General features: G+C 43.8%; 1 protein-coding gene across 1 annotated transcript in view; it reads left to right on the top strand.

The window, feature by feature from the left end:
- LOC144952999 (guanylate-binding protein 2-like) overlaps positions 1 to 14,765 on the top strand; it is a 96,791-nt gene extending 82,026 nt beyond the window's left edge. The window contains exons 14-15 of the mRNA XM_078883483.1: positions 952 to 1,055; positions 14,634 to 14,765. Coding sequence (XP_078739609.1) covers positions 952 to 1,055; positions 14,634 to 14,765 — 236 coding nt within the window. The remainder of the gene's footprint in view (positions 1 to 951; positions 1,056 to 14,633) is intronic.
- The last annotated feature ends 1,268 nt before the right edge of the window (positions 14,766 to 16,033 follow it).

The raw sequence follows: 16,033 nt of genomic DNA, 5'->3' as shown, positions 1-16,033 counted from the left end.
CAATGAGTAGTTTAGCAGCTGTGCTTGTAGGGCACGCAGGCCTTTAAGCATTGGCTTTGTCTCAAGTTTTAGGCACCTGCTTGATACATTTTTAATGGCATAAGCTCCTAATATTAACATAACTTTAAATGTAAGTTGGATTAATATAGAATTCTTTATAAGAGTTATCATGCCCCCCACCTCCCCATTATAAAAGTGTAGCGTCATCCCAGATAGTGATGAGCCGATCTCGTGACGACCCCACACCTCATTCTCACATGCTCCCCAGAGTCACTCTTGTAGATTTAAATATGTATTAGGACTTCCACGGAACTTATAACACAAGATGGGATTGGAGGGATTTGGTAGGGATTCATTCCAATTGAGCATACGGTATACTGCCTCTGACTCGGGCACACTCAGTGCCCGCACTGACTTGAGCAGAAACAGTACTTTCAATTGACACTACTAATTACATTGTTTTGGATCTGGCCTTGTAACCCAGATTATTCTACCCCGCGGTTGCACACATCGACACAGGTCTGCTCTCCAGGGGCTTTGTAAGCTTGCATAATCTCTCCCCCAATGGCCCTGCACATGCCGTCATATACTCTAGTGGGTTTGCATGGTTGTCAGAGCCAGACTTAATTAATAAAATGTTCAAAATGGGCCAATAACAGCCCAGCAGGGTGGCGGGGCAGAAAGTATGTTGGGGGTGCCTTCAATCGTATGTTGGATGTTCCAAAACTGCTTCTACAAATCCTGGTGGAAAAACCTCTGTAAACTGGCACTTCGTGCCTACCTTCTTCTGCCTCTATTAACAGCCTGGCTCCACACCTTATTATGCTCTACATTATGTGGAGCACGACTGATGAGCAGACAAACATAGCTGATTAAAAAACGCTTTCAACATTAGAAAGCATTGACGTTGGGCGGAGGTGTGTAAATAAATGTCGTTGAATTATTTTCCAGAGAACAAGCAGAATGAAAAGATCATGGCACTGCAGATAAAGAACATGAAAGCAGAACAAGACAACCAGGAGAAGAAAATTTCATTCCTTAAAAATCAGTACGAGGTGATTATACCAGGTTTTCTACGTCACTTTGGTGGGGCTGATGGTAAGGCCCCACCTCTTAATAGCATGCTCGAAGTTCAGTAAGTGAGGCTCCATATCATGTTTTGAGTAAGCAGCAATCACCAGATCCTCTGCAATCATAACTTGGTTGACCAAAATTGAACCATCCCTCTACCGCACCCGGGCATCGATCAGCTGTATGTGTACCAGATAGGAATTCTTCCAGTAAAGCTATAGAAATATTCCCGAAGTACATGGACGAAAATGTTATTAAATTATGCAGGAGACAGAGGACATCCCCGTCGCACCCCAAGGTGAACAGGGAATGGCTGTGGCTCCCAGCCACGTAGCTTTACCTGGGCATACCCACCATCATGAAGGTCCCTAATAATTGTGAGCAGAGAGTCTGGGATTCTGAATAGACGAAGAACAACCTAGAGCCCTGACCTATTTATGGGATTTTAGGCCTCGACCAGCTCAATTAGCAGAGCTGTTGGTTCTGTTGGAACATGGTGTCTGTGCAAGGCCGCCCTGGCCTGATAACACATTGGGGCTCTGCAAGCCTCTCCTCAGCGTGCCTGGTAAGGCGATCTTGAATTATTATTTCAATCCTGCGGAACCCATCCAGTGGTCCAGACTGTGGTTGTAATCATGTCATATAGGACTGTCTGCATACAAATGCCACCCTCCCGCAGCAGTTCGTTTTGGAGATCGACTCTGACCAGCGCTTTTCCTGTTCACAAACTTTAGATCGCCTTCCGTACTTCCTCAATAGATGGCGCCTCAGCAATTCCCTCAAAGGGGTGACTACTTCCAATATTTGATAAATCGCAGTCCCATCATCCCCACCTTTGCCCATGATGTTATCTGAGATGAGGGATTTCCCCTCCCCCAAGACCTCAGAGAAATGCTCAGAAAACCTGAAAACCTGTTCCTGGGGTCAAAGATAGTTCACCATCCTTTCTTCTAAGAATGGGAATAGATGAGGTATTGCAAGTTACTTTTTTAATGGAATTAAATTGTGATTTGTGATCGCAGGCTAATGAGGCCGCGTCCGTTTGCTCAGCAAACCGAACAGCCACTTATCCTTGCAGTGCTGCATGGCTCTCTAAGCTTCTGACATGGCATGCTGTAGACTATGGCAGTGCGCCTGACACTTTTTCTCACCAAGCCACAACATCTCCTCCTGAACCTAGTTTTCTAAGGAGGTCTGGACCACGTATCGAATGCAGCCATGGAAGATGCATGATCCACAGTCCTGACACAGAACTATTTCCCCTCAGCATCAGGAGGAGGGGGGCGATGTCATCTCCAGCTGCAAGCGATTATAACATTTTACAGATGATAAGCCGATGGCCAGCTCCACGGTAGGAAATGGGCCTTCATCTGCTGTTGTCACCAGCAGATTTTCCTGCTTGGACCAGGCATGTATCAATGCTGTGTGGATCCACCGATACTGGAAGTGTGCTGGTAATTACAAGCACATGGGCCCAAAAAGAAGTCGAGCAGCCTTCTACCATTATTATTGAACTGACGTGGTTCATGTTTTCCAACCATTCCAGCCTGGGTGCCAGTGTCATGACCCACTCGGCATTAAAGTCACCCAATGAGATGAATTCATCCTGAGGTGCCACTTTAGCAAGTACTTGTGACAGGCGCTCATAGAATGCATCTGACCCATCGGCTTTGCCTGCATCCCTCCACTGATATTCGTCTTCAGTGGGTGCGTAAGCTACCACCACCAACACCACCATTCCGCAACTTCCATTGATTGGGGGCGAGCCTACAGTAGTCTGGGAGTTACAGCTTCCCACACCTCACTGTCATGCTCCCAAACTTCCTTCTTTCTTTTGTTTAGAAGAGGAGATAGTCCCTGTTGTTTGGCAGATTCCTGCTCTGAGTAGAGGACTGTCTCCCCGTCATAGTTTTCGTGGAAGGCTTTTCACATATAAAATGTGATGTGCCCCCCAAGTGTTAAACCAAAAAAAATATCGACGTTCTTGTGCTCCAGGAAACCCATGCTGGAGACTCAAACTATTAAATCAATTAATAGGACGTTAATTTTCACCATCAACCATCTAAAATTGGTCCTTGCCACTTACATCAAGCAAGCCCTTACAGACTATGAGGTGACAGAAAGAGTCGCCACCAACGAAACATCGGCCAACACCATCAGAAGAAGCCAGGAGTCCAAAATGTCATAACCGCTGAAGAGTCCTTGGCCAACGCCAATGATTCCTAGTGCAGCCCATCCAACGGTATTCGTGGGTGACTTTTCCAGTCACCATCTGCAATTGGGGCTACTCACAAACAATGAAGTAGGAGATCAACTCATGGACTGGTCATCCATAAACGATCTGCATTTGCTTTTGGGCCATAAATAGAGGCAGTTTCGATTCTGCTCGATGGAAACGGCAGTACAACCCAGACCTCTACCTTTGTTTCCAAAAATTACCATAGCCTCCCACTCGCCACAATGAGTAAAATTCTAGGACCATTCCTCAGAAGCCAACACTGACCAGCAGTTATCCACATGATGAGTCAAATTCAGATGATCATATCCGAACCAGTTGCCCGCTGTAACTTCCGGAAGAAGAACTCGTCAGCCTTCCAGGTCGAAACATAAATTATGCCACAAACCATCGATCCCGTGCCAAATAACGACAAACTTTTTGCAGCTGCCGTCATCTGAGCAGCCACCAAAAACATCGCCCAGACACTCGAAGCCAGAACCTGACAAACGATGCACTCCTGGAAGCAGTTCAAAAGCACTGGTGTTGCGGCAAAGGCATCAGTGCTATTAGGGAAACTAAATCTGACCTGACAATAGCTATGGTGAGAAAAAATTGAAGAGATTAACTTTGCACATTCCAGCTACAAAGCGTGGAATCTCCTTCACCACCTTGGTACCAGCATACTACCTTTAAAAAGGCACTGCAAGTTACTGCCAACAACATTGACTCTCACCACCTCACCTGCACAAAAGCCACAATAAACACACAGCACAACCAAGATGGACACAAAGATCTCACCGCAACCAAAAAGAGCTTACCAACAAGCTCCACATTCTCTGGTCCGTACTTTGCGGAAAATAGATTATTGATGCATGACGAACCGCCATAGTCTAAATGCTGCAAACAACATTTATCCCTAATTACTCAACAACCTGGGACTGCTTGGCTAAAACTGTCGAGTGGCCTTATTTTAATTCTATTTATTTAAGCCTGGCAGTGAGCAATAGTCGTTGCCCTGCTGAAAAAGGGAAAACCAGAAGTTCAGACCTCAAGTTACAGGTAAGGGAGGGCATACTAATTGATGGAGCGTGGACTGATTTCTCACGAGCCATATCGAAGCTGGATTCTAGCAAAAGCATATAACTAAAGTACCGGCATGATAGACCTCTCATCCATCTATAACACTATTTAGAAACAAGGGCTCCTTCTCAAGGCAGTATGCAACATCAAGCGCTGCTATGCACTGAAAATGTTAAAAGTCGATGCTCATCAACCAGTATTCCCAGGTATACCTTTCTAGTAATACAAGCCATACAAAAGTATACATACAAAAGTGGTCAATGACGACCTACCACAGGGATCAGTACCGGCTCCATTCCTATTCTTAGGTTTTTTCGGTAAAGTCACGTAGGTAAAAAAAAACGATAGCTGTATCAAGTAAATGAGAGATTACAAGAGATACTACTCCGTATATATAATGGTTGAGGGGGGGGGGATGGGCCAGGAACGGCCCACTTTTTATTATGATGGTAAGGTGCAGCTTGAGACTACGGCTAGACTGCATAACAAAGGACTGAGCCTTTATTATGGTGAGGTGCGGCTTGAGACTACGGCTAGCCTACATAACAAACTGTTGCAAATGAGACCGAGCCTCTGCCATGTAGATGGTAAAAGCACAAAAGCAGGTCAGGAAGAAACAGTCTCCTGCTATGTTGTTTGGTGGGTAAAACTTATAGCAGGAAACCAGTGTGTGAAAAAAGAAGCTAAACCTGGTCAAACAAAACTGGCTGTCTATCAGTAACCTGTACAGTAACTCAAGAATAGTTGTCTGTCAAATAAGATGGTCCAAATATGTGTAGTTAAATCTTTTTTGCATGGTTAATCACATCTTTCCAATGATTACTCAGTTTGTAACCATCATCACGGTTGAAATTATGTCTGTGTTTGTATATTTGTATGGCTTCGTGTACAAACCTTTGATGGTAGCCAGGAGGTTTGCAGAGTACATTGGTCTCGGAAAAGACAATTTCATGAGAGCCCACAGAGCTGTAACAATGATCGGCAACGGCCGAAGAATCAGTTCTGCCGTGTTTCAGATCAGACTTGTGCTCGCGGACACGATCAGAGACATGACGTTTCGTTTCTCCAATGTAGCAATCACCACAACTGCAACTCAGTTTGTAGACTCCAGGATACTGTCAGTGAGGAATGACATCCTTCACAGATGGAATCAGATCACGGATTTTATGCACTGTGCTGAATCGGACTTGGATCTTATGTTTGTTTAGAATTTTTGAGATCTTTTTGGTCACGCCTGCTATGTATGGTAACGTGATAGTTTTGGTCGAAGTTTCATGTGGCTGTTTCTGTATGGTGGGAGAAACAGCTTGGCGGATGGTGCGGTCAGAGTATCCGTTCATCCTGAGGGCCCGATGTACGTGTCTTAATTCACTGGCCAGGTGGTGTTGGTCAGAAATGCCATGAGCTCTGCGGTATAGCGTTTTGATGAGATAATTCTTTTGAGATGGGTGGTGGTGGGAATCCGGTTTCAAGTAGGAATCTGTGTGGGTGGCTTTCCTGTAGACAGAATGTCCCAAGGATCCGTCAGGTCTCCTTTCAAACAGAATATCTAAGAATGGTAGTTTACCATCTTTCTCCACTTCCATGGTGAATCTGATGGATGGGTGTCTGGAATTGATGTGGTCCAAGAAGTGGTTCAATGCTGGGAGGCCATGTGGCCAAATGACGAAAGTGTCATCCACATACCTCTTCCACAGGGAAGGACGCAGGGTGGATGTCTGGATGGCGTCTGATTCAAACTTTTCCATGAACATGTTGGCTATCATCTTCTTGGCTCTTTCGGTAAAGTCACGTAGAAGGGAAGTAATAAAATAATAAAAATAAAACATAATAAAATAATTCTCACGACGTTTCGGCCACAACGCAAGTAGCCGTCCTCAGGTGAAACCAGGTCTGTCGAGGCGACAGCGTCTGAATGAAACAGCACACGTGCTTGGAGCATATATATAAGCTGGGTTGGAAGGGGGGGGAAGGGGGCGCCTTGACAAAATAATTTGCATATCAAGAGGAATCCAGCATACCCATGGGAAATGCAGGTATGTGATTAGTACTACTTGTGTCCGTGCATTATGCAGGATTAGCAGCATCCAAGGGAGGGGATATGGGAAATGCAGATATGTGATTAGTGCTATTTTGCACGTGCATGATGCAGGATTAGCAGCATCACAGGGAGGGGATAGGGGTAGCATTAATAAAGGGAAGAAGTGTTAATAGTATGTAGCTGCAGTACCTAAAACCACCACGTAAACAACTAAAGTATAAACTACATAGTATCATCATTATACTAAATATACTCTACAATAAGCTGAGTTACTAACAGTAAGCAATACATTACAATTCTACGTCGTAAAAAATATAATATGCTTCCATCTAAACTTTATTCTCTTACATCACACGAGTCTACACCGTACTATATATTGCCATAGACAAACCAACCATTATGTTACATACTGTATTGCTATAAACCAAACTATACCTTATCCATTGTAATATTACACTATATATTATTCTACCCACCCTAATGTATATCACACTGCTGTATATTCACTATACAATTACGATACTATATATTACTTTGTACATTGTATTAAGCATATACATTTTTAAACTATTTGTTATTATACACTGTACCGTTGACCGTGGTGTGAAAGATACTGAGAGGAAGCAGCAAAATATGTCAATGCAGCGGAGCAAAGAATCCATTCCCTGCGGAGAATACAATGCCAGTGAGTGGAACGCGGTCTGAAAGTCACCGTAAACTTGAATACAATCAGTTAAGATCCGAAATGGTTTATTACGTCCTTCCAATGATTGCTAAGCCAGAATCCATCTTCTTGGATGAAATTGTCTCTGTGTTTGTATATGTGAATAGCCTCATGTACGAATCTCTCATGGTAGCCAGATGGCTTGCAGAGAACCTCTGTCTTGGAGAAGTCAATATCATGTGAGCCCACTGAATTGTAACAGTGATCTGCCACGGCTGAGATGTTTGTCCTACCGTGTTTCAAGTCTGCTTTATGTTCACGGATGTGGTCCGAGACATGTCGTTTGGTTTCTCCAATGTAACTGCTACCATAGAGGCAACTTAGTTTGTAGACGCCAGGGTACTGTATGTCTGGAACCACATCTTTAACAGACGGGACCAGATCACGGATTTTATGTACTGTGTTGAATCGGACCTGGATCTTGTGTTTTATCAGGATTTTATAGATCTTTTTTGTGACCCCAGCAATCTAGGGTAAGGTGATGGTCTTGAAAGGCTCCTCAACGGGATCCTTCTTGCTGGGGTCACAAAAAATATCTCCAAAATCCTGATAAAACACAAGATCCAGGTCCGATTCAACACAGTACATAAAATCCGTGATCTGGTCCCGTCTGTTAAAGATGTGGTTCCAGACATACAGTACCCTGGCGTCTACAAACTAAGTTGCCTCTGTGGTAGCAGTTACATTGGAGAAATCAAACGACATGTCTCGGACAGCATCTGTGAACATAAAGCAGACTTGAAACACGGTAGGACAAACACCTCAGCCGTGGCAGATCACTGTTACAATTCAGTGGACTCACATGATATTGACTTCTCCAAGACAGAGGTTCTCTGCAAGCCATCTGGCTACCATGAGAGATTCGTTCATGAGGCTATTCACATATACAAACACAGAGACAATTTCAACCGAGAAGATAGATTCTGGCTTAGCAATCATTGGAAGGACGCAATAAACCATTTCGGATCTTAACTGATTGTATTCAAGTTTACGGTGACTTTCAGACCGCGTTCCACTCACTGGCATTGTATTCTCCGCAGGGAATGGATTCTTTGCACCGCTGCATTGACATATTTTGCTGCTTCCTCTCAGTATCTTTCACACCACGGTCAACGGTACAGTGTATAATAACAAATAGTTTAAAAAATGTATATGCTTAATACAATGTACAAAGTAATATATAGTATCGTAATTGTATAGTGAATATACAGCAGTGTGATATACATTAGGGTGGGTAGAATAATACATAGTGTAGCATTACAATGGATAAGGTGGTTTATAGCAATACAGTATATAATTTAATGTTTGGGTTTGTCTATGGCAATATATAGTACGGTGTAGACTCGTGTGATGTAAGAGAATAAAGTTTAGATGGAAGCATATTATATTTTTTACGACGTAGAATTGTAATGCATTACTTACTGTTAGTAACTCAGCTTATTGGAGAGTATATTTAGTATAATGATGATACTATGTAGCTTATACTTTAGTTGTTTACGTGGTGGTTTTAGTTACTGCAGCTACATACTATTAACACTTCTTCCCTTTATTAATGCTACCCCTATCCCCTCCATGTGATGCTGCTAATCCTGCATCATGCACGGGCAAAGTAGCACTAATCACATATCTGCATTTCCCATATCCCCTCCTGTTGTATGTGTCGGGTTATGAAATTTTGATGAAAATAATAAAAATTAATAATTTTCAGAACAATGCGCAAATCGCATTAATTATGTTAATGTGTGTATTAACATGCATAAATTATGATAATGTGTGTAATTATATGCATAAATTATGATAATCGCGGAGATAAGCGTAGTAATTTATGCGGATGCTTGCGATTATGTTACTGTGAGCAGTTATGATAATTAGGCTTAGCTTCGTTTATCCATTGTTATATCAATCAGGATAATACGATTATCATCGATTAAATGTTTACCGATTATCTTAGTGTGTGTTATGATATTTTAGGTCTCCATTTTCATATCTCATCGCAGGATACAGTTATCAAGAATAAGATAGTTTTGCATGGACTTGGAAAGAAGCACTCGAACAGTTGGTGTTAAGCAATTTTATTCTAAACAAGCACATGACACTCTCTTATCCGAAAGCAAGTATACGTCAATAAATTCATGGACAAGATTATGCAGTAACGAAAATGAATGACTAAAAATACTTCTTCATTGGCGTGATTATGCAGTTAACGAAAATGAATGACTAAAACATTTCTTATTCATGTAACTCGACGACAGCAACTGCTTTGCACGATCCGTTGATATTGAACGCACCACCTCGAAATGGCAACCCTTTTTGAAACGCAATGACAATTTTTTTTTTAAGTCTTATTCGTGTGCGTGCTGTGTGTGCGTTGTCCCCTTGTAATATTAATTAATTCTTAGAGCCGGGAGTTGTGTCGTTAGCTTGTGTGGTGTGGGAGGATACGAACAGCGGCCAGAAGTTTTCTCTGGGTTGGGCGTGGCCGCCGCTCTGCTCCTGCTGCTCCCTCGCTCGGCGTGTCTCGGCTTGTGCGCTCTCTCTCTCTCCACTGCTGGACGACGAGTTGGCACGACGCTCGGTGACGCCCGGTGACGTCCGAGTCGTGCTGCTCTTGCGCTCTCTCTCTCTCCACTGCTAGATGACGAGTTGGCACGACGCTCGGTGACGCCCGGTGACGTCCGAGTCGTGCTGCTCTTGCGCTCTCTCTCCCTCTACTGCTAGATGACGAGTTGGCACGATGCTGTCCTTGAAGATGCTCGGTCGCTCGTGGCGCTCGGTGGCGCTCGGTGGCGCTCGGTGGTGCTCGGTGGCGCCCGGTGGCGCCCGGTGGCGCTCGGTGGCGCTCGGTGGCGCTCGGTGGCGCCCGGTGGCGCTCGGTGGCGCTCGGTGGCGCTCGTTCGGAAGACTTTGACTCTCTTTCTCCACTGCGGGATGACGAGTCGGTTTTGGTTGATGCTGGTTGATCTGGGTGTGTATTAGACACACGGCGCATTCGATGGCGCTGTCCTGTCCCTCACAGCCGTTTGACCAGGCTTTCTCCACTGCTTCGCGCTCTCTGCTTTGCTCACTTGGTCGACGCTTGGCGATCTTCGCCCTTTTACAGGTTGATTGCTTGTCGTCGCTCGTCACTCTCTCTGCTCCGTGCTTCCCTTGTTCGTGCAGCTGCCAGCTTCACTCGCACTTAACTTCGTTCTGCGAGAAGCGACACCTGCTATCAGCATCGGTGTTTCGTTTCCTCACGACGCTCCGCCAGCCGGAGCACGGCTGAAACCCAGCCCTGACCCAGGTTGAACTCAGACTTCTGCGACTCGAACGACCCCTCCTCGTTCCATCACTTCTCGAGGCACGATCTGCCCCCGCTCTCTTGCGAGCCCTATCGCAACGCTGCGTCGCAAGCCGAGTTGCGAGACCGAGCACGACTCGACCCAGACTGCTCTCAGACTGTCACTTTAACGACGTCTCGTCGTCCCATCTCTCCTTGAGGCACGACTGCCACACCTCTCTTGCGAGCCCCGTCGCAACACCGCGTCGCAAGCCGAGTTGCGAGACTGAGCACGACTCAACCCAGACTGCCTGTTCGCTGTCTGCGCCCGTGCCTAACTCAAAACGTGACTCCCCTCTGCGCATTCCTTGCGAGCGGGCAACAAAACACAAACAGAGCGAGAAAAAGCAGACACCCCCGCGACTCCTCCTCGCGACCTTTCCTAACCCTCCAAGCATTCATGGGCCATCTGTTTGTGCTGCGGGGAGACAAAGACGGCCATGTTTAACTCAAAACGTGAGCACCCTCTCCTCTCTCCGCGTCTCTTGCGAGAGAAAACAAACAATGTCAGCACAAACCCCCCCCCCCCTTGTGACCTTTTTGCTCCCTCCTTGCTTGCCAGACCCCGCTGGAAGACAAAGGTGGCTGAGGAGATGTTTGTAATACATTTATGTGGTCCTGTGTGTTACATTTATTCTTGAATTATATTTTATGAGTTCCTTCGGTCTTAGTATCGTGGTTATCATTCGTCTATGTTTAATGAATATTCGTAATGATCCTCGTCACATTATTATTTTGGGGCTTCGCCAAGTTTAGTTCTCCAGAGACTGGTGTTTTATTCTGAGTTATATTTTAATGTCCTGAGGTTAAGTGTAACTATTTTTCCACTTAAGATTTCTGGAATTCGTACTCTTTAGTTTTTAGGAAGGTCGTGTAGGTAGGAAACATATACTACTAATAAAAATATTATTGTTTGTTGGTTAACCATCTTTGTCAAGTTTCTACTTTTCGGTAAGGAAAACGTTAAGAAAACGCGAAGTCTCAACCGCTATTTACTCTGCACCTTATCTGTACATCTCCAGATGTCTTGGGAGGCCAGTCCATACATCTTTTTGTCCATCTGGATGTCTATGACCTTTTTGTGACCGACTTCTTACCAGTTTAATGGCCGTTTCACAGATTCCTGGTGTGCTTGTAGTGGGTTGTTTTCATTATTTAATTAAAAAAGTATATATAGATATAATGAAAAAAATATATATATTTTTTTCTTAATTATTCTTAATATTAATAACGGAAAACAGGGCATAGATACAACACTCCCTTGGATGCTGCTAATCCTGCATAATGCACTGACACAAGTAGTACTAATCACATACCTGCATTTCCCATGGGTATGCTGGATTCCGCTTGATATGCAAATTATTTTGTCAAGGCGCCCCCTTCCCCCCCCCCCTTCCAACCCAGCTTATATATATGCTCCAAGCACGTGTGCTGTTTCATTCAGACGCTGTCGCCTCGACAGACCTGGTTTCACCTGAGGATGGCTACTTGCGTTGTGGCCGAAACGTCGTGAGAATTATTTTATTATGTTTTATTTTTATTATTTTATTACTTCCCTTCTACGTGACTTTACCGAAAGAACCAAGAAGATGAATCCCTGCAGTCACGAAAGCTTTAAATCGAAATGTTGGCTATCACTGGTGACAAGGGGGAGCCCATAGGGGTACCCTCATTCTGTTTGTAGAACGTGCCATTCCAGGTAAAGTAGGTGTTGGTGAGGCAATGCCTAACCAGCCCAGGTACATCAGAATTCAATCCATGTTGGACCATGCCCTCAATTATTGTTAGGGTGTCCGGTACTGGGACTTTGGTAAACAGAGATACTACATCAAAACTGACGAGGATGTCATCAGGAGATAGTACCATGTCCTTGACCATAGAGACTAATTGGGTTGAGTTGAGTACTGCCGAAGAGGTCTTGCCTGTGAAGGGAAGCAGAGTATCTGATAGAAACCGGGCTAGTTTGTAGGTAGGAGAGTTGATCGTCGACACGATGGGTCGTAGCGGGGTGCCTTCTTTATGGATCTTGGGAAGACCATAGAGTCTGGGAGGTCTTGCCGCCGATGGTTTTAGAGAGGGATGGTTGGTTGGTTTGATTAGGGAAGTCGAACTCGTGATGATTTTGTTGGTTTTTGTCGTTAGGCTATTAGTAGGATCGTTTTTAATTTTGGAGTAACTCCCATCATTAAGTAGGTCCAGGATTTTGTTGTTGTATGAATCTTTATCCATGATGACCGTGGCATTGCCCTTGTCTGCCGAGAGGATGACTATATCATCTCTCTTTATTAGGTCCGCGAGTTCAGAGCGTTCGTTTTTGCTAATGTTACTAGTGGGTTTCTTAGCATTCTTAAGAATAGTGGCTATTTCAGCTCTTGCTACATCCGCATGGATGTGTCCTATGCCTCTGAGGGCTACATCAATCTGAGAAATCACATCCTCTACTGGTATATATTTAGGGGTGATGGCGAAATTTAGTCCTTTGGCCAGTACCGTTTTTAGATTGTCAGAAATTGGGATGTTACTCTGATTAATAACGGTCTTGTTAACATCCAGCTTTGTGATGTGTGGCTCTGGTTTCTTCTTAGATAGGAGGTTGAATTTAGAAATCAGGTTAGCTTTGCATTTGGCTGACATTGAGCCAGCAGAAGCAGAAGTCATGTTATCAACGTGGTTCCAATCGGAAGGTGAAATTTTTTGTGTTAACATTAAATGTCTTTGTAAGAGAGTCTTGTCTAAATTATCGAGTTCAGATCGGAGTAACCTTATTCTCTCCGAGATTAGTGATAGGCTAGCTTTAAATAAAATCTGTTTAGAGTTCGGTGAGGACACAGCAGCGGATGTGAGTGTGAAAGCGATGTTGTTATCTCGGCATCTCTTGAGGAAGGCCAGCGTCTCGAGAAGCTGTGACTTCTTGTCTCGTTATCTGTTAAAAACTCTAACAGATAGGTGGAATTCCTCCCCGTAGATGGCATTCATTCTAGATTTGAAGCTTTCGTGACTGCAAGGATTCATATTCTTAGGTTTTTTCGGTAAAGTCACGTCATCTTCACCAGCGACTTGCAAATGTATAATCCTGCAAACGTATCTATGAAGACGAAATAGCGATGGCTTCTCAGGGAACACACCTGAAGATCATTAAGCGACACACTAATGGAAAACCTATCTGTATTAGAAGACTACTTCTGAAGGTAATGAGTACGGCTCCATCTTTCCAAAACTACTGTATCAATTTACCATCTAAATAACAACGACATAAATATCCATTTGGAAGTCACGTTCGATGGTAACTGTGCCAAAGACAAGCCATACCCTAAATACTTGGATTATCTATAGACGGATGCTATAGATAATCACCAAAACTTTTCATATGGCAGATTTCGCACTCGTAGTTTCCTGTTTTGAGAATTGTGCACCAATCTGGGCTTCGAGTGCCCACACGAAGAAATTGTATATTACACAATTGCAAAATCACCCACAATCTGCCCAATATCGGCAGATCTCGCAAGCTGAGTAGTAACGATCATGGATAGTGCTTGGATGGGCAAGAACCACTACGCACCACAAGTTGTCATAGGCGGCTGCGAGGTTAAGTGGTGGGCACGTCTATGCTTCCTATCACCACCCCGTAGTGACCAGTGGGGTAAAATAATCCCCAGGGCTTGTACAGCTTGGTGAAGCCCTCAACCAACATTGGACTGACGAAAGGGCTGCATGGGTACTACAGATACTGGTGGCCAGGCCTATCCCCTCCTGTCAACGATATGATGATCATCATCCACATCACCTTTATCATCGTCGTTTTCGTAATATGTATTATGTCTACCGTGCCTCCCTTGCAGTACATCTGCGCTATTCTAGCCAAGAGAACCTGCAGTGGCAGCTGTCCCAATCTGAAAGTGGACAGCCTGTCAGTCGATTCATTCATACAATTTTGAAAATTTGGACTGTCATTCCAGAACATACAATCTGGTATTTTCAGAATGTCACAGAATATTAAACAGTGATTTGTGTATGGTAAATACATATATCAGTATTTACCAGGGTGGCTGATGTCATCGAACTCCTGCAACAAGCGGAAAACCTGCTGCCGCTCAGCCATCTCACCTCCTCCTGAGGTCACCTCTATAAATTATTTCGACAAAATAAATTCGGTCGTGAGCATGATATGGTTTTCTTTCAGAAATTGCAGAATACATTCAGCAAGTATACGCAAGTGATCAAGACGCACACGGATGAGAACATCCAAGAAATACAGCAGAACCACGAGAAGACGATGAAGAATGAATCAAAGAAAACATGCATCATCAGCTAAGCATGGTTGTTGGATAGTTGTACTCAAGATGCGAGTATTGCTGCAGATCAATTGTTCAATATATCAACACTATCATCCATTATTAGCCAATAATCATTATCAGCCATGATCAATCCTTGCTGGATCATATTTCTCCCAATGGCAAGGGATATTTGAGTTGGTTCTGGGCCTCTATTGCACCAACCCGCACTGTCCAGTGTGGTGAAGTATAGTAAAATAACCCACATGACTTAGCCATGATTAGAACTTCATACAGCAGTGAAATGAAGGCTGAAAATAATTTCCATTCATCATCATCATCATCATCAGCTGTGATCGATCTTCTGCTGAATGGAATTGTTTCTAAACCTTCGGCATCTCCCATGGTCTTGTAATGTGACATTCCACCACGCTCCAGCACTTGACTAATCTTAACGCTCCATCTCTACAATATATGGTCTCTTGGGCATGTTCACCCCTTTGGCTGCCACTCAGTTGTTAGTCTCGATAACCAACCATCTTCCCTTCAAGCAATGCGTCCTGCCTAAGCACATGTCTTTGTATTTCTATTTTCAACAAATTAGCTAGATAAAAAATAAAACGCGAGTGAAATTTGGCACAGTACATATAATACCAAAACTTATATCTGGTACTAAAGATTAATTACCAATGCGTTTCGACAGAACGTGTGTACCGGATTAATTGCTCCTGTGGCCAATGCTGTCTTGGTCAGACAGGATTAAAGATTAGCATCAGACTAAAAGAAGACTAAAAAATATTAAATAATAACAAACACAACTGTCGGCAGTTACAGAACATGCTTGATAACAAGGGAATTCAAATGAGTTTGTTAACGTTGATGTTTCGTATAAAACGAATTATTACTGGGCAAGACTAATTAGAGAATCTATTGAAATTGAAAGATTTTTTTTTTACAATTCTGACAGCTACATGCTCAGTGCTGATTGAAAGCAGAGTATTAAGTAACACTGTTTAATGCATGAATATTCAGGTGAATATATATTGATAAACTGTGACCCAACCAGTAACATATGTCATGTTTTCAGATTAACATATTTAATTATAAAATACATGGTTTCATTAAACCCCCTCTGATCTTCTCCCACAATTAAGGGGGGGGGGGGGCGTTTCAATGTCAAATTGTCAGATGCACCACTTCCGGTTTAGTTTGAAGGCGTCAGGGTGCCCACACATTGGGATTTTCCCCTGGACCCGCACCCACCTATGGACGACCTTGCCCATAGGACCTCGATGTCTATGGCTCCACA

The sequence above is a fragment of the Lampetra fluviatilis genome, chromosome 71 (genome assembly GCF_964198595.1).
Source record: "Lampetra fluviatilis chromosome 71, kcLamFluv1.1, whole genome shotgun sequence".
In the NCBI taxonomy this organism is placed as follows: Eukaryota; Metazoa; Chordata; class Hyperoartia; order Petromyzontiformes; family Petromyzontidae; genus Lampetra; species Lampetra fluviatilis.
Note: the sequence above shows the minus strand (reverse complement) of the source record. Positions and strands in the feature narration are given on the sequence as shown.